The sequence below is a fragment of the Bos indicus genome, chromosome 18, assembly GCF_029378745.1.
Source record: "Bos indicus isolate NIAB-ARS_2022 breed Sahiwal x Tharparkar chromosome 18, NIAB-ARS_B.indTharparkar_mat_pri_1.0, whole genome shotgun sequence".
Taxonomy (NCBI): Eukaryota; Metazoa; Chordata; class Mammalia; order Artiodactyla; family Bovidae; genus Bos; species Bos indicus.
In genome coordinates this window covers 59350606-59369882 of record NC_091777.1, presented here as the reverse complement: position 1 = coordinate 59369882, position 19277 = coordinate 59350606, and the positions used below count along the sequence as shown (strand labels likewise).

The 19277-nt window shown below is 44.8% G+C and overlaps 2 protein-coding genes across 4 annotated transcripts in view; both read right to left on the bottom strand.

Moving 5' to 3' along the window:
- LOC109571812 (zinc finger protein 665-like) overlaps positions 1-4116 on the bottom strand; it is a 50624-nt gene extending 46508 nt beyond the window's left edge. For 2 of the 3 annotated variants that reach the window (XM_070771581.1, XM_070771586.1), the window contains exon 1: positions 2480-3823. In XM_070771581.1, the coding sequence (XP_070627682.1) occupies positions 2480-2533 (54 nt within the window). In that variant the 5' untranslated portion in view covers positions 2534-3823. The other variant, XM_070771584.1, reaches the window with a different exon arrangement.
- The window catches only part of LOC109571940 (zinc finger protein 665-like), a 348725-nt gene that overhangs the window by 154326 nt on the left and 175122 nt on the right, over positions 1-19277 (bottom strand). The window lies entirely within an intron of this gene.

Genomic DNA, 19277 nt, shown 5'->3' with positions numbered 1-19277 from the left:
CCCTAAAGACCACAAAAAATCCACTGTGTGCAGGGAGTGCTGTGGGGCACCTCCTGGATCACATCCCCCTTCTCTGGGACCACTGTGCCCATCCTCCTGCACCCACACCTCCCTGTGGGCTCAGCTCCGGCCTTGCTTCTAACACACTGCAGGATAACATTCTTCTTCCCAATCCCACAGCCTTCCTTCCTCCACAGGTGTGATCACCCAATTCCCAATTAAACCCAGTCATGCAAACCTCAGTCACAGCATCTGTGTCCCTGGAAAACTGAGCTAAGACGCTGGCACGCCCACCATTCCACGCAGCCCACAATTAGCCATGAGCCCACGTCCAGGACCTCCAGCCAGAACTGAGACCCCCTTTGTCAACAGGTCTGCACGCCCCGTGATCCCAAAGCTATGCTCTCACTCTCTCTCTCTCTCTCTCACACTCACACACACACACACACACACACACCCACCATTCATTGGGTTCATTAAAAGGCACACTCCTGCTCCCACAACCCTCCTGGAAACCCCGACAAGCTCCCCCTCACTTTCTCCTATTTTTCTACCCCTTCTCCGTGCACAGCTGAACAAGAGCAGAGACCTTTAGGCGTGGGCATTGCAAAAGAAATGCGCCCTAGCTGCAAATCCAAGGACACTGGACACTCAGAATGGAGACCAAGAAGCTGGTCCTCTTGGGGAAACCACTCAGCAACAAGGATGTTATGTGTTGAGGGATGGTTGGACTGAGTTCAGTAAAGAAGTCACAAAGAGAGAGAGACCCCAATCTCACTGGCTCCTGTTCTCCCTGCTCATAGCTAACTGGAAGATACATCAGCTCATTAACGGGGGGAGGGTGGTTTGGGGATAGGGAGGTGTCATCTCCTACATACTCCCTTAAGATACTGACCAGTCTAATCACAAGAAACTAAGCATCTGCTGCTGAGCAGATGAACTGAAGGCAAAGCTGCTGTCCAAGATGGCAACTGGTCCCCGCATGGACAGAGCTTAGAAGACCTGGGGGCTGCAGTGAGCAGTGACACTGCAGACTAAAACATGGGGACACCTCAAGACACTAGATCTGCCAGGCTTTTTAGGACTCCAACATCCTTTTGCTTTTGAGTAATTAAGTCTCCACATGGGGTAAGGATCAATCAGAGTTGACATGTCCAGAACAAATATGGGAGCCATCATCACCAAGCCTATAACCTCCATCATCCCTGAGGATTCTTCAGCCCAGCCCACAGTCCCAGTCCTCACCCCCAGAGTGAGATGCTGCAAGCATCCTGGGAGGAAGAGGAATACGGTGAACCCTTCAATGAAGGGAAAAGAGGAAAGACTCCAAATAATTAAAGGAGAAGGGCATATCTGATCAGGGTAATTAATACCGAAGCAGTAAACCTGGTTAACATGACAGAGAATATCAGAAGGAGATGGGGAGACCTCTCTGGCCCAGACCTGAAGGAACAGAAAGCGCTAGGGCAACAGTGATACAATGACCAAAGGTAGGAGTAGAAACTAAGATCCGAGACAAGAAGGTTTTGGTGTTTATGAACAAGGACTAAGTGAATGTGACCAGGACAGACTGACCATGAGAACGGGGTCAGCTCCCAGGGTGAGGCTGGAGACCCTGGCAAGAGGTGGGAGGCCTCCCTACAGACTGAGCGTTATTCACAGAAGATGGCTCATGACTTCCTCTCAGGGTCTGAGCTTATGTTCCCGCCTCCATCCTACTGTTGCCCTTTTTCATTTTGGAAGACTAGGACCTATTTCAAATTCTAATAACACATGGGCTCTCCCTACAATAAGAACTGCCACACACACAGTCACACACCCAATTTGGCCAATCATTTCAGGGGTCAGTGTTGCTCAGCTTCTAGATCTGAGGAAGCATCATCAGACCAAATCATAGCTCACTAGTTACTAGATCACATAAAAGAGAGGAAAATGGAGTATCAGACTAACTGCTTAAATTAGGTGGTGACTCTTAATATAAAAGATCACTGACACCCTTACCAAACATTCATCAAAATGGTCTATAACTATTTATTAGTTACCAAAAAATGTTTTCAAGCTATAACATAAACAAGAAACAGCATATGGGCCTCTAATAAATGTGAAACAAACCTAAAGTGAATCAGCTTATTAAAATTTTTTTCATTGAAGAATTCTGGTATAAAAGTAAAAAAAAAAAATTCGGAATATAGAGTATTTAGAAAAGAATGACATGAATTAATTACAGGAATCCACCAAATCTTATTTCACAAGTGAATAATTGTTTACAAGAAGGTAGGTATTCAATGAACTAATCTTTATCCCAAGATACAAAATAATGAAATATAAAGAAAGGAGAAAGCAAAAAGTAAAACCATCACAAACAATATTTTTAATGTGCCTGGAAAAGGCATCATGTAGTAAGAGAGTCAGTTCTTGCCCCACTTCTCCTCTCCATAACCTCTGCTCTGCACCAGGAAAAGGGAAGAGGGTGACTCACCTCTGAGAGAATCAAGTCACTGCCGCAGCCCTTACTTCTATAGCCTCTGCACATGGATGTTATCTTTTAATACAGATAATTACAAAATGCACAAGCCTTACAGACAGAAGTTTTGCAATTCTCATTTTCATCTGTATAATTTAAAAAAGAAAGTTTTAAACTTAGTAGATTCTAAAGCCAAAAATCAATGTGTCACGACTTAAAAATCCTGATCAAATCGATTCAGCACTCATCTAGATCTAGTCCCCTCCCCCACCTGCACATTAGTTGTTTCCACTTTATTTAGTTTATGTTTCCCTACTTTTTTCTCCGTCTCCCTTTCTCTTCCCCTCTGCGCTCCTGCTGTGCCTGTCCTCCTCTCTACTTCTTCCCTGACTCCCATCCGGCCTCTCTGCCATCTGTTCCCTGTAAAATGCTTCTAATCCAACCTCCTTGATGATCCTAAATCTCCATGAATTTCTGCCTCCCTTCCTCCCCTCTCTGGCACCCCCAAGTGGCTATGCTTCCTCTCAGCTTCCTTTCTCAGCTCCTCCAATCACTAGGAATCCCTTTTCTCTCCCAGCAGGATATTGCCCTGTAGGTCAAGATCCCAACTCTAGTATCCCCTTTGCGGGCTCTCTGTGTGAACTGCCTCTCCACTGTTGACCTCTTTGGGACCCGTGATTTACAGCCCCTCTCCCTTGAAGGCTATAGAAGGTGGCCGCAGAGGATGAGATGGTTAGATAACATCCCTGGACTCAACAGACATGAATCTGAGCAAACTCTGGGAAATAGGGGGGTCGTAAAGACTCGGAATGAACACCACTACCTCCCTATCTTGCTCACCTTTAATTCTCAGGAAATTCTGCTTTTCTCTAAACGTTTTACCTAACCGCTACCTTCAAGGCCGATTTTTTTTTCAGGCTATTGTCTCTTCACAATTTCCTCACAATCCTGTTCATTGCCATCGCTTCTCCCTCATGCTTATCTCAATTAAATATTTCTCTAGGAGTCGCTGTCCGCTGTTTCTGACCCCCCTGGCCTCCTATTTGCAGTGATGGCGACTGAATAAGAAGCCCAGTTCCCGCAAGAGCCAAACTGCAATGGGTGGAATCTGGAATGGAAGAACCTCGGGTGTCACGTGGCTAGCGCAGGTCACCTCCAAGACACGGGTCAGGGCAACGTCACTATGAATGCAAGGCCTGCGGGGCGGAAGGACCCGCCTGAGGAGGCTTGAGGTGAGAATGACTGGGAGGGAAGGGGTCTCAGCAGCGGGGCGGGCTCTCCAGAATCCCAGGACCGGGGAGCGGGGTGGCCAGCGCGGCTAGGGGCCGAGAGGACGAGGATGGGGGCCGCGGAGCTAATAAACCCACCTCGCCGAAGAGAACTGTATGCGGTGTAGGAAGGGCAGAGGGGTCAGTGAGGTCAGTAAATGGTTTGAAGCAGGAAAGAGCAGCGTCGCTGTGGACCAAAAGCTGGAAGCGGCTTCAGAGCGACTTTAAAGCAAAATGGAGGCGCCCCTTTGCCGCTCACCAAGACGTCTTAACTTGCTGGGGATGATGGGACGAGCGCAGGGATTTAGAGTCACCAGCGAACCTGAGGCTCGTGGTACCGAGGAAATGAGGCAGCAGGCCGCAGGTTTGATTAGAAAGAGAGAAACTCACACTGAGCTGAGACCTCCACTCGCCCCGCTCCGCTTCCTGGTTTGTGGCACGCTGCGCGCACGCGCAGTGAAAGGGCGGAGCAGCCTGGGGGCGGGGACTCAGCGGAGCCTAGCCGCTGGGGGGTGGGGCGTTGAGCGAAGCCGAACACGCCTGGGGACAGCGGAAGTGTTAGGAGGACTTCGGGGCGTCAGGGGCCGGGCCTCCGGGCGCAGTGGGTGGGGTGGGCGGCCGGGAGAAACAATTCATTACTGTAATCACCTCTGTGTGAATCACAATAAACTGTGGAAAATTCTGAAAGAGATGGGAATACCAGACCACCTGACCTGCCTCTTGAGAAATCTGTATGCAGGTCAGGAAGCAACAGTTAGAACTGGACATGGAACAACAGACTGGTTCCAAATAGGAAAAGGAGTCCGTCAAGGCTGTATATTATCACCCTGCTTATTTAACTTATATGCAGAGTACATCATGAGAAACGCTGGACTGGAAGAAACACAAGCTGGAATCAAGACTGTGGGGAGAAATATCAATAACCTCAGATATGCAGATGACATCACCTTATGGCAGAAAGTGAAGAGGAACTCAAAAGCCTCTTGATGAAAGTGAAAGTGGAGAGTGAAAAAGTTGACTTAAAGCTCAACATTCAGAAAACGAAGATCATGGCATCTGGTCCCATCACTTCGTGGGAAATAGATGGGGAAACAGAAACAGTGTCAGACTTTATTTTTCTGGGCTCCAAAATCACTGCAGATGGTGACTGCAGCCATGAAATTAAAAGACGCTTACTCCTTGGAAGGAAAGTTATGACCAACCTAGATAGCATATTCAAAAGCAGAGACATTACTTTGCCAACAAAGATCCGTCTAGTCAAGGCTATGGTTTTTCCTGTGGTCATGTATGGATGTAAGAGTTGGACTGTGAAGAAGGCTGAGCGCTGAAGAATTGATGCTTTTGAACTGTGGTGTTGGAGAAGACTCTTGAGAGTCCCTTGGACTGCAAGGAGATCCAGCCAGTCCATTCTGAAGGAGATCAGCCCTGGGATTTCTTTGGAGGGAACAATGCTGAAGCTGAAACTCCAGTACTTTGGCCACCTCATGTAAAGAGTTGACTCACTGGAAAAGACTCTGATGCTGGGAGGGATTGGGGGCAGGAGGAGAAGGGGACAACAGAGGATGAGATGTCTGGATGGCATCACTGACTCGATGGACGTGAGTCTGAGTGAACTCAGTGAGTTGGTGATGGACAGGGAGGCCTGGCGTGCTGCGATTCATGGGATCGCAAAGAGTCGGACACGACTGAGCGACTTCCCTTTCACTTTTCACTTTCACGCATTGGAGAAGGAAATGGCAACCCACTCCACTGTTCTTGCCTGGAGAATCCCAGGGACGGGGGAGCCTGGTGGGCTTCCATCTATGGGGTCGCACAGAGTCGGACACAATGGTAGTGACTTAGTAGCAGCAGCTCCTTGCAAGGAAAGTTATGATAAAACCAGACATTGTATTAAAAAGAAAAGGCATGTATAATTCCAGAATCCCTAAAGAGCGAGACGCAATTTTGAAAGCTATAATAGTCATTGCATTTCTAATTATAAAGTGTTTGGTGAACCACGAGTTTGAAGCAGTACCTGAAGGCCTTGCCACATTCTGTACACTAGCAAGGTTCTTGCTAGAATCTGATGGTTGGTAAGGTGTGACCCTGAGGTAAAGGTTCTACACACTCATGTCACTTGTAAACTTTCTCTCCAGAATGAGTTCTTTAAGGAATCCTGACTTCAGACTGTTGTCTAAAACCCCTGATGCACTCATTTCATTGATATAGCTTCTACCTAGGGAATATTCTCAAGAAGCTGAATGTGTAAACACCTGAAAAGCCTGGCCACATTGATTGCATTTGGATGGTCTCTCCAGGATGGATCACCTGATGTCTTTTCAGGCCTGAATGCTAACTGAAGGATTTGCCACCCTCATACACTTGTAAGGTCTCTCTATATTATGAATAATCTCATGATGGGAATGATTAGCCTGTTACTAAAGCTCTGACCACACACAGTAAATTTATGATTCCCTCCACTCTAGACTGGAGGGATTGACTGCGCTCTAAATGTATGGCTTCTCACCAGTATGAATTTTGTAAAAACCAAATGGCTTCCGAAACACATAACACATGCACTACATGGGTAAGATTTGAATTCTAATTAATTATCTAATGGTTAGTTACATCTGAACACAGAATCAAAGCTTTGCCACACCTAGCACATTTCATGTGGTTTTCCTCCAGTTTGACTTTTCTGAGAGTCAAAAAGTGGATATACTTTTCTGCATTTACTATACTTGTAAGTTTTCATTGCCATATGGATTCTCAGATGATCGGCAAAGTCATTCCTTGTGACTGAAGGGTTTGTCACATAAATTACATTTATGTGGTTTCTCTCCTCTAGGAACTGCCTAACAGTCAGTTAGCAAGCACTAGAAGCTCGCCAAATTTGAATGCTTTCTATACAGTATGAATTCTCTGATGAATTATAAGGCCTGAATTCAGATTAAAGGCTTTGCCATACTCATTACATTTGCGCTAAATGTGTCTCACAATTGTTCCATTCTTAACATTTTTCTCCACTATCAATTATCTGTGATTTCTAACATGGTCATTTCAAATATAGCACTGGCCACATACATCACATTTCTATGCTTTCTCTCCTACATGAACTGCACGGCGGTGAGTTAAAGCTGACTGTTCACTAATATGTTTGGCACAATTGTTACCTTTCTAAGGTTTCTCCCCAGTATGAATTCTACGATGAACTTCAAGGTTTGCAGTTAGATTAAAGGACTTGCCGCTGAAATCTCATTTATATGCTTTCTCTCCAGTATGACTTCCTCAATAAACTACAAGTTTTCCAATATGACTAAAACCCTTGCAACAGATATCACATTTACATGGCTTCTCTCCGGTAAGAATTCTCTGATGAACTGCAAAGTAAGAGCGGGAACTGAAGACTCCTCCACCAAATTACATTTCTATGCTTTCTCTCCTATAGGAACTGCCTGATGTGGAGTTAAGGATGACTGTGCAATAAAACGTTTGTCAAAATTGTTACATTTGTCAGGTTTCTCTCCAGTATGAATTCTTCCATGAACCGCACAGCTTGAAGTTTGCCTGAAGTCCTTTCCACACACACATTTACAAAGTTTCTCCCCAGTATATCTCTGATGAATTGCAAGCTCTGCAGTTTGATCAAAGCCCTTGCCACACAGAACATTGCTATGAGCGGGTTTTCTCCAGTTGAGGCTGCAGTGCACAGGCTTCTCACTGCAGTGCCTTCTCTTGTTTTGAAGCACAGGCTCAGTAGTTGTGCCGCATGGGCTTAGTTGCTTTGAGGGATCTTCTTGGACCTGGGGTGGAACCGTGCACCCTACATTGGCAGGCACATTCTTCTCCACTGTACTAGGAGGAGTCCTCAACATTATTTTATACTAGTTCAAAAAATAAAAAGTAGTGTAAGCATAAAGTAACATACAAAAGAGTTTAACTACAATCTCTATAAAATCTATATTTAAAAATAATATGAGGGCTTCCCTGGTAGCAAAGTGGTAAAGGACCCATTGGTCAGTGCAAGAGACATGGCATTGATTCCTGCTCCGGAACAATCCCATATGCCAAGGGGTAAGTAAGCCCATGAGCCTCAATTTCTGAGCCAGGCTCTAGAGCCCAGAAGGTGAAACCACTGAAGCCAGCCTCCTCTAGAGCCTATGCTGCAAGAAAAGAGAAGCCCCAACAATGCCCACACACTGCAACTAGAGAGTGGCCACCACACAGAATGGGATAAAAACCACTGCAACAATGAAGAGCCAGTACAACAAATAAAAATATTTAAAAAACAGTAATATGATTTAATCCTTAATGTTAGGTATCCAGTTATTAACAAAAGCCAAAGCTTATCTTTTTATTCCATGAACAAAATATTACACTGAGATTAGGAAAGTTGGGGAATTTCCTGGAGGTCAAGTGGTTAAGTACTCATATTTTATTGCAGGGTTTCAGGTTCAATTCCTACTCAGGGAACTAAGACTCCACTAGCTGCATCATGTGGCCAGAAAATAAATTTTTAAAAAAGTGTTGATTTCATAGTTTCAATTAGATGTTATAATGAAACATACCCTAGCCCCGAAGTCTCTTTCTAAGCTTTCCATTCCATCCCCAAATCCTTAAGATTTTCAAAGAGGCTCAATTACTTTTAAATGTACTACAAAAGTCAGGACTGATTTCCCCTTAGTGGTCTCTATCCATATTTTACAACGTACAGTGCATGTTAATACCTGATGTCCACCTGCAGCTTCCTTACCCTGGTTGACAGAGAGCAGACAGCACATCCAGATGGGCCCTAAGCAATCCCTGCTGCCCAACAGCACTGAGACCCCGTCTCCAACCCGTGGGTGAGAAGCCCTGCCCAGGATGGTGCTCAGGGGAACCTCCTCACAAGGTCCAGGTCACCGGGTCATGGGGAGACAGGATCTAAGTGAGGACGACAGACCCTGACAGAAGGTGTCTGGTTGAGTGTGCATGTAAAGGTGTGAGACAGGATACTCCAGAGTCAGACAAGATTAGCGAGTCCAAAGATGGGTATTTCAGGAAGGACAGACTGAGAATCCACTGAGAATATGATCTTACTTGAGAAAGAGCCATTCCTGCCTGTTTTTTCCTCTTCTTCCTCTTCTGGGCACCCTCAGGCAACAGGAGGCTTCAGAGCGGTATCAAGAAAGTGGAAAACATGCAGTTTAATGCTTAGAGTCAACACAGCCCCTTCCTGTGTACCAACCACACACACAGGCAGGACCTCACCATGTGGAACAGACAGTTCTCTGTCACGCGCTGTCTCAGGAAGGACGCAGGACAGTCAACTCCAGCACAGAGTCCAACACAGGCACTTTTCCACACTTTCCCTGGCATCACACTCCCCTCCTGGTGAGGCCTCATGTACACAGCAGCAGGGGGCACCTCAGCTGACCTGAAACCCTTTTCACTGCCTCTTCTCCAGGCACAGCTGAACAAGAGGGCTAAAGAGCAGAGACTACTAGGCATGGGCATCGCAACAAAAACGCGCCCAAGCTGTAAATCCAAGAACACTGAGCATTCAGAACGGAGACCAAGAACCTGATCCTCTTGGGAAAACCTGTCAGCAATGGCAGACTTTATGCAGTTGAGGGATAAAGAAGTCACAAAAGAGAGGTCCCATCTCACTGGCTCCTCTTCTCTGTGCTCACAGCTCACTGCCAGATACCTCAGGTCATTAAGGGGGCATGCACTTGTCGGATGGGGAGATGTCTCCTTCATGTGCATTTAACTTCCATACCTTCTGGTCACTCTAACCACAGTAAACTCAGCATCCCCTGCTCTGAGTAGATGAACTGCTAGAAGGCAAAGCTGCTGTCCCAGATGGCAAACAGTCCCTGGATGGACACAGGTTAGAAGACCTGGAGGCTGTAGTGAGCAGTGACACAGCAGACTAAAACAAGGTGGCACTTCAACACACTAGATCTATCAGGCTTTTCAGGATTCCTCACATCTTTTTTTTATTGAGTAATTAAGTGAACACATGGGGTAAGGATCAATTAGACTTGAAATGTCTAGAACAGATATAGCAACCATCATCACCTACCCTTTGCCCTCTGTCTCCTCTGAGAATTCTTCAGCTGAACCCACATTTCCAGTCCTCACCCCCAGAGTGAGATGCTGCAAGCATCCTGGGAGGAAAAGGAATATGGGGCATCCTTCAGTGTAGGGAAAAGAGGAAAGATTACAAATAATTAAGGAAGAAGGGCATCTCTGATGAATGTTAATAATACAGAAGCAGTAAATCTGGTTAATGTGACAGCAAATATCAGAGGGAGATGGGGAGACCTCTCTGGCCTAGACCTGAAGGAACAGAAAGAGCAAGAGCCACAGTGATGTAATGATCAAAGGTAAAAGAAAAACTAAGATCCAAGACAGAGAAGGTTTTGGTGTCTATGAACAAGGACTAAGTGAATGTGACCAGGACAGACAGACCATGAGAATAGGGTCAGCTTCCAGGATGAGGCTGGAGACACTGGCAGAGACCTGAGGATGACAAAGGGCTGTAGAGCCACCTGAGGAGTCAGGATGCTGCCCTGAGGACACGGGGAAGCCAGTGGAGGTGGCAGGCGTCGCTTCATATTGACCTTTATTCACAGAAGACGGCTCATGATTGTCTCTGACTCTGAGCCTATGTTCCCGCCTCCATCCTACTCTTGTCCTTGTTGCATTGTGGAAAACTGATGCACTTCAAATTCTAAGGACAAGCGGCAACTCCCTCCAAGAACTGCCACACACAGTCACACACCCAATTTGGCCATCATTTCAGGGGTCACTGCTGCTCACCTTCTGGACTTGAGGAAACAGCATCAGATCAACTCATAGCTCACTAGTCACCAGACCACATAAAAGAGAGGAAAATGGAGCATCATACTGCCTGCTGAAATTAGGTCTTGATTCAATAAAAATTATCACTGACATCCTTACTAAGCGCTCATCAAAATAGTCTATAACTATTTATTAGTTACCAAAAAACATTTCCAAGATATAACGTAAAGAAAAGACAGCAAAAGGGCCTCAAATAAACATGCAACAAACCTAAAGTTAATCAGCTTATTAAAAATTTTTCACTGAATAATTCTGGTGCAAAGTGAAAGAAAAAACTTAATATAGCATATTTAGAAAAGAATGCCTCAACCTAATTATAGGAGACCACGAAATCTTATCAGAAGCAAATAGTTGTTGAAAAGGAAGTAGGCACCAAGTGGACTAATCTTTAACCCAAGCTACAAAAAGAATTAAATGTAAACAAAGGAGAAAGCAAAAAGGAAAACCATCACTAAGAACATGTTTAAAGTTCCTTGAAAAGGTACCATGTAGTAACAGAGTCTGTCAATTCTTGGACCACTTCTCTCCCACAACCTCTACTCCACACCAGGAAAAGGACAGGGGATGACCCACCTCTGAGAGTCAAGTCACTGCTTTAGCTCCCACTTCAACAGGCACTGCACATGGATGCTATCCTTCGATACAAATAATTACAACACCCAGAAACCTTACAGACAGTTTAGAAATTCTCATCCTCCTCTGTATAATTTAGAGGAAGATTTAAATTTATTAGACTGTAAAGCTAAAAATCAATGTATCACGTCCTAATTCTTTATCCAATTGATTCAGCACTCTTCTGGATCTAGTCCCCTCCCCCACCTGCACACTAGTTGTTTCCACCTCATTTGGTTTATCTGATTCCCTATTTCTTTCTCTGTCTCCCTTCCTCTTCCCCTCTGCTCTCCGGCTGTGCCTGTCCTCCTTTCTACTTCTTCCCTGACTCCCATCCTGCCTCTCTCTGCCATTTGTTCCCCATAAAGATGCTTACTGTCCAACCTCCCTGATAATCCAAAATCTCCCTGTATTTCTGCCTTTCTTCCTCCAACTCTGCCCTCCCTTCCTCCGAACTCTCTGGTACCTCCAAGTGCAATGCCTCATTTCAGCTCAATTTCTTTCTCAGCTCCTCAAATCATTCAGTTCAGTTCAATTGCTCAGTCGCGTTGGACTCTTTGTGACCCCATGGACTGCAGCATGCCAGGCTTCCCTGTCCATCATCAATTCCCTGGGCTTCTCTGGTGGCTCAGAGGGTAAATCCCCTGCCTGCAATGCAGGAGACCTGGGGTTCAATTCCTGGGTCAGGAAGATCCCCTGGAGAAGGAAATGGCAACCCACTCCAGTACCCTTGCCTGGAAAATCCCATGGACGGAGAAGCCTGGTAGGCTACAGTCCATGGGGTCGCAAAGAGTCAGATACGACTGAGCGACTTGACTCAACAACTCCCGGAGTTTGCTGAACATGCACCCACTCGGTGATGTCATTCAACCACCGCATCCTCTGTAATCCCCTTCTCCTCCTGCCTTCAGTCTTTCCCAGCATCAGGGTCTTTTCTAAAGAGTCAGCTCTTCGCAACAACTGGCTAAAGTATTGGAGCTTCAGAATCAATTAATTCTTCAAATGAATATTCAGGACTGACTGCCATTAGGATTGAGTGGTTTTATCTCCATGCAGTCCAAGGGACTCTCAAGAGTCTTCTCCAACACCACAGTTCAAAAGCACCAATTCTTTTGTGCTCAGCTTTCCTTATGATCCAACTCTCACATCCATACATAACTACTGGAAAAACTATAGCTTTGACTATTTAAAACTTCGTCTGCAAATAAATTAATGTCTACATGTTTTAATATGCTGTCTAGGTTGGTCATAAAGCAATGACACCCCACCCCAGAACTCATGCCTGGAAAACCCCATGGATGGAGGAGCCTGGTAGGCTGCAGTCCATGGGGTCGCTAAGAGTCAGACACGACTGAGTGACTTCACTTTCACTTTTCACTTTCATGCATTGGAGAAGGAAATGGCAACCCACTCCAGTGTTCTTGCCTGGAGAATCCCAGGGTCGGCGGAGCCTGGTGGGCTGCCGTCTATGGGGTCACACAGAGTCGGACACGACTGAAGCGACTTAGCAGCAGGTTGGTCATAGCTTTTCTTTCAAGGAGCAAGTGTCTTTTAGTTTCATGGCTGCAGTCACCGTCTGCAGTGATTTTGGAGCCCAAGAACATAAAGTGCATCGCTGATCCCATTCACTAGTAGTCCCCTTTCTCTGCCAGCAGGATATTGTCTGTAGGTCAAGGTTCCAAATCTTCTATCCCCTTTGCGGGGTCTCTGTGTGAACTGCCTCTCCACTGTCGCCCTCTTTGGGACCTGATTTACAGCTCTTCTCCCTTGAAGGCTATAGAAGAGGGCGGCAGAGGATGAGATGGTTAGACAGCATCCCTGGACTCAACACCACCTCCCTGTGTTGCACACCTTTAACTTACTGGAGACCCTGCTGTTCTCTAAACTTCTCTCCTTTACCCACCGTTACCTTCAAGGCTTATGCTCTTTCATGTTGCTATCTCTTTTCAAGTTCCTCACCAATCCTCTTCGTTGCCATCGTTTCTCCATCATGCTTTCTTCAATTTCTAATTCTCTCGGAGTCGCTCTCTCTGCTTCTTCTAACCCTCCTGGCCTCCTATTTGCAGGGAGGGATGGCGACCGAATAAGAAGCCCCCACCCGCAAGAGACACATTCCAGCGGGTTGTATTTGAGACACAGAACCATTGGTGTCACGTGGCTGGCCCAGGCCACCTCCCCCCACACGGAGCCCGGGTAACGCTCTAAGAAAGGAATGCCTGAGAGGCAGAATTACCGGCCTGATGAGACGCGACGACTGAACGGCTGGGAGCCTGAGGGTCTCAGGAGCGGGACGGGCGCTCTAGAATCCCAGGACCAGGGAGAGAACCGAGCCTCTCCGGGAGCGGGGGCCGGCACGGCCTCTAGGGGTCGAGAGGGCGAGCCTGGGGACCGCGGAGCGAATAAACCCACGTCGCCCAAAAGAATTTCACGTGGTACAGGAATGGCAAAGGGGCCACTGAGCTCAGAAATTGGTTTTAAGCAGGAAAGAGGTATGAAAAGAAGCGTCTCAGACCAAACGCAGGCAACCGCTTCAGAGCGAGTTTAAAACAAAATGGAGGCGCCTCTTCGCCACACAGGGACATCTGAATTTGCTTGGGGTGGTGGGACGGCCGCGGGAATTTAGGTTCAATAGCGACCCTCAACTCACATTACAGAGGAAAGCTAACTACCAGAAGAAAATTTGACAGGAAAGACAGAAACTCACTTTCGGCTGAGACCTCCGCTCTCCCCTCTCCGATTCCGGGTGTGTGACGCTGTGCGCACGCGCAGTGAAAAGGCGTGGCGGCCTGGAGGCGGGGCCCGAGTGGAGCCAGCGGTCAGGGGCGCGAGCTGGAGAGAAGTCAGGCCTGCGTGGGGACAGTGGGAGGGTGAGGCGGCTGGAGCCTCACTGAACATGGCTGCAGTCAAGAAATGAAAAGACAGCCTGCTCTTTGAGAGGAAAGGTATCATAAAGTAGACAGTGCATTTTAAAGCAAAGGCATCACTTTGCAAACGAAGGTCCCTAATGTCAAAGCTATTGTTTTTCCAGTAGCAGGTAGAGATGTGAGTCGGTCCATAAACAGAGTTGACCAAAGAAATGGTGCTTTTGGATTGTGGTGATGGAGAAGAATCTTAGTCCCTTGGACTGCAAGGAGTTCAGTCCTGGGTGTTCATTGGAAGGATTGATGTTGAAGCTGAAACTCCCAATACTTTGGCCATCTGATGTGAAGAGCTGACTCATTTGAAAAGACTCTGATGCTGGGAAAGATTGAGGACAGGAGGAGAAGGGGACGACAGAGGATGAGATGGTTGGATGGCATCACCGACTCATAGACATCAGTTTGGGTAGACTCCGGGATTTGGTGATGGAAAGGGAGGCCTTGCGTGCAGCGGTTCATGGGGTAACAAAGAATCACACATGACTGAGCGACTGAACCGAACTGTTGGATCATTGTAAAAGCAAGAGAGTTTCAGAAAAATATCTACTTCTGCTTTATTGACTATGCCAAAGCCTTTGATTGTGTGGATCACAACAATCTCAGGAAAATTCTTCAAGAGATGGGAATACCAGACCACCTGACCTGCCTCTTGAGAAATCTGTATGCAGGTCAGGAAGCAACAGTTACAACTGGACATGGAACACCAGACTGGTTGCAAATAGGGAAAGGAGTACGTGAAGACTGTATATTGTCACCCCTGCTTACTTAACTTATATGAAGACTACATCATGAGAAAACCTGGGCTGGATGAAACACAACCTGGAATCAAGATTGCCGGGAACTGCTGCTGCTGCTAAGTCACTTCAGTCGTGTCCGACTCTGTGTGACCCCACAGACAGCAGCCCACCAGGCTCCGCCATCCCTGGGATTCTCCAGGCAAGAACACTGGAGTGGGTAGCCATTTCCTTCTCCAATGCATGAAAGTGAAAAGTGAAAGGGAAGTTGCTCAGTCGTGTCCGACACTTCGCGACCCCATGGATTGCAGCCTACCAGGCTCCTCCATCCATGGGATTTTCCAGGCAAGAGTACTGGAGTGCGTTGCCATTGCCTTCTCCGATTGCCAGGAGAAATATCAATAATCTCAGATATGCAGATGACACCAGCCTTATGTCAGAAAGCAAAGAACTAAAGAGTCTTTTGATGAAAGTGAAAGAGGAGAGTGAAAAAGTTGGCTTAAACTCAACATTCCGAAAACTAAGATCATGGCATCCGGTCCCATCACTTCATGGCAAATAGATGGGGAAATATTGCAAACAGTGGCAGACTTTATTTTCCTGGTCTCCAAAATTACTGCAGATGGTGACTGCAGCTGTGAAATTAACAGACGCTTGCTTCCTGGAAGAAAAGTTATGACTAACCTAAACAGCATATTAAAAAGCAGAGACATTACTTTGCCAACAAAGATCTGGCTAGTCAAAGCTATGGTTTTTCCAGTAGTCATGTATGGATGTGAGATTTGGACTATAAAGAACACTGAGCACCAAAGAATTGATGCTTCTGAACTGTGGTGTTGAAGAAGACTCTTGTGAGTCCCTTGGAATTCAAGGAGATCCAACGAGTCCATCCTAAAGGAGATCAGACCTGAATACTCATTGGAAGGATTGATGCTGAAGCTGAAACTCCAATACTGGTGGCTACCTGATGAGAACTGACTCATTTGAAGAGACTCTGATGCTGGGAACGATTGAAGGCAGGAGGAGGAGGGGATGTCAGAGGATGAGATGGTTGGATGGCACCACCGACTTGATGGCCGTGAGTTTGACAAGCTCCAAGAGTTGGTGATGGACAGGGAAGCCTGGAATGCTGCAGTCCATGGGGTCGGAAAGAGTCAAGACACTACTAAGTGACTAAACTAAACAACATGGAAGTCCACCATGATTCAACTAGAAAGCTTCAGCAGTTAAACATTCTCATAAGACTTCAACATATGGCTTCATCTGTCTCAATATCCAAACCAAACTTTGGGTGTGGTTCCACCTTCTTTCAGTGACTGCAAAGTAACAAGAACCAACATGCTGGGAACTAAATATATGAAATTTCTAGTTTATCAAACAATAAAAATTCCCATCATATAGTGTGGATTGTAAACTATTTCTGGGTCTTCCGTGGTGGTCAGTGGTAAGGAATCCGCCTGCCAAGGAGGAGAAATGGGACAGATCCCTGGTCTGGGAAATTCCTACATGTTTTGCAGATATCCCATGAACCACAACTATATGACCAATAACAAGTTAATAATAAAAAATAATTTATTTCAGAATGCTCCCAGCTCACTTTTAACCTTATTGCCAAAGTTTTTTATTTCCTAATTTTTGCAGTTATTATTCCTATTTTCACTTCATGTAAATTCGGCACATGCTATTAGTTTCATTTTGGCACAAGAGGACTCAGGAAATATAACTGCACTGTTATGTACAGAGTGTGGAAAGAATAACTCAAGTGAAAATTATTAGACTATAATCCCAAAATTGGCTATTGTTTGATTTAATCATGAAAAGAAATTCTCATATGTTCTTTCAACCTTGATAGCCTTTGGTGCGTTGCTAGTTTCTGTTATGAAGTACTGAGATGACAAAAACTGTGTTGTTGGAAGAAACAGGATCCATTCAGTGTTATGGGGAAAATTACACAAATTTTATTAGAGCACAAGACTTATGATACATTCTGAAGAAAACAATGGTACAACAGAAATGGCAGCAATCAATGATGAAACAGATACACACGCATACTTTCCTGGTTCTTTTGACTCAAGTTTCTTCACAATAACTTTGCACAAATATTGTATTAGTGGTTTATCTCCAGGATATATGTTCTTAGATACCTAAAGAGTGAGCAGTAATTGTCACAACTGCCATAAAATTTGCATTTCTAAGTATAAAGTATTTGGTGAACACTGAGATACAGGGGATACCTAAAAGCCTTGCCATGTATTCTACACTGGTAAGGTTCTCTCTAGTATGGATGATCTGATGGATCATGAGATGTGATCCCAAGTTAAGGTTTACATACTCATGTCACTTGTAAGTGTTGTCTATAAAATTAGTTCTTTACTGAAGCCTGACTTCAGATTGTTGCCTAAAACCCCTGACACATTTATTATTACACTGATACAGTTTTTATCTAGTGTGAATATTCTCAAGAAGCTTAAGGTATAAACAGAAAGCCCGGCCACATTGATAACATTTGGAAGGTCCCTCAAGTATGCATCACCTGATGTCTTTAGGCCTGAATGGCACCTGAAGGAATAATGAATTTTCCTGATGAAGGGAATGATCCGCCCGTTACTGAAATCCTGGCCACAGACATTATCTTTATATTTCTTCCACTGGAGGGATTGATTGTGTTCTGAATGTATGGATTCTTGCCAGTAGGAATTTTCTCATGTTTTGTAAAAAACTGAACACCTTCCAAAAGACTTACCACATGCACTACGTGGATAAGGTTTCAAATCACATTAATTACCTGAGGATCAGTTAGGTTTAAATACAAAATCAAAGCTTTACACATCTACCACATTCATGCAGTTTTCCTCCAGACTGACTTTTCTGAAGGCCCAAAACTTCATATACTTTACTTCATTCACTACATTTCTAAGTTTTCACTGCACTACTGACTCTCAGATGATCTGCAAAGTCATTCCTTGTGACTGCAGGCTTTGTCATACAAATCCCATTTATGTGGCTTCTCTCCTGTATGAACTGCCTTACAGCTGAACGTGAACTAGAAACTTTGCCATATTCATTTTTACGCCTTCTATACAGTATTAATTCTCTGATAAATTATAAGGCCTGAACTAAGATTAAAGGCTTTGCCATACTCATTACATTTGCACTAAAATGTCTCTCACAGTTGTTCCATTTGTAACAGTTTTCTCAACTATGAATTATCTGATGCTTCTTATGATGGGCATTTCAAGTAAAGCACACACATTACATTTCTATGCTTTCTCTCCTGTATGAACTCCCTGATGGTGAGCTAAGACTGACTGTCCACTAAAACGTTTTTCACCATTGTTTCAATTTTAAGGTTTCTCTCCAACATGAATTCTCGATGAACCATAAGGTTTGCATTTAGATTACAAGCCTTGACCTTGAGATCATATTTATGTGTTTTCTCTCCAGTGTGATTTCATCTCCAGATGAATTCCAAGTTGTGCACAAAAAGTAAAGCATCAGCCACAAACATTTATATGGTTTCTCTCCAGTATGAATTTTGGATAAACTGCAAGCTTACCAATATGACTAAAGGCCTTGCCAAAGACAACACATTCATATGCTTTCTCTCCAATGTGAATTCTCCAATGAACTGCAAGGTTTGCAGTTTGACTAAAGGCCTTCCGACACACATCACATTTATATGGTTTCTCTCAAATATTAGTTCTCCAATGAACTGCAAAGTAACAGCTGGAATTGAAGACTTTGCTCCATAGGTACATTTCTATGCTTTTCTCTTGTATCAACTGCCTGATGGAGAGATAAGGATACCTGTGCACTAAAACCTCTGTCACCACTGTTAATTTGTAACATTTCTCTGCAATATGAATTCTTTGATGAAATGCAAGGGTTGATTTGAAACTAAAGACCTTGCCACATACATCACATCTACATGCTTTCTATCCAGTATGAATTTTCTGATGAGATGTAAGGCTTCCTTTTACTCTAAAGGCCTTGCCACATACATCACATTTGTATGGTTTCTCGTCAGAATGAATTTTCTGATGATATGTGAGGCTTCCATTTAAACTAAAGGCCTTGCCACATATATCACATTTATATGGTTTCTCTCCAGTATGAATTTTCCGATGAGTTGCAAGGCTTCCATTTATAGTAAAGGCCTTACCACATACATCACACTTATATGGTTTCTCTCCAGTATGAATTTTCTGATGCGATGTAAGGGTTCCGTTTACTCTAAAGGCCTTGCCACACACATCACATTTATATGGTTTCTCTCCAGTATGAATTTTCTGATGAGTTCTAAGGCTCCCGTTTACACTAAAGGCCTTGCCACATACATCACATTTATATGGTTTCTCTCGGCAATGAATTTTCCGATGAGATGTAAGGCTGCCATTTACTCTAAAGGCTTTGCCACATACATCACATTTATATGGTTTCTCTCCAGTATGAA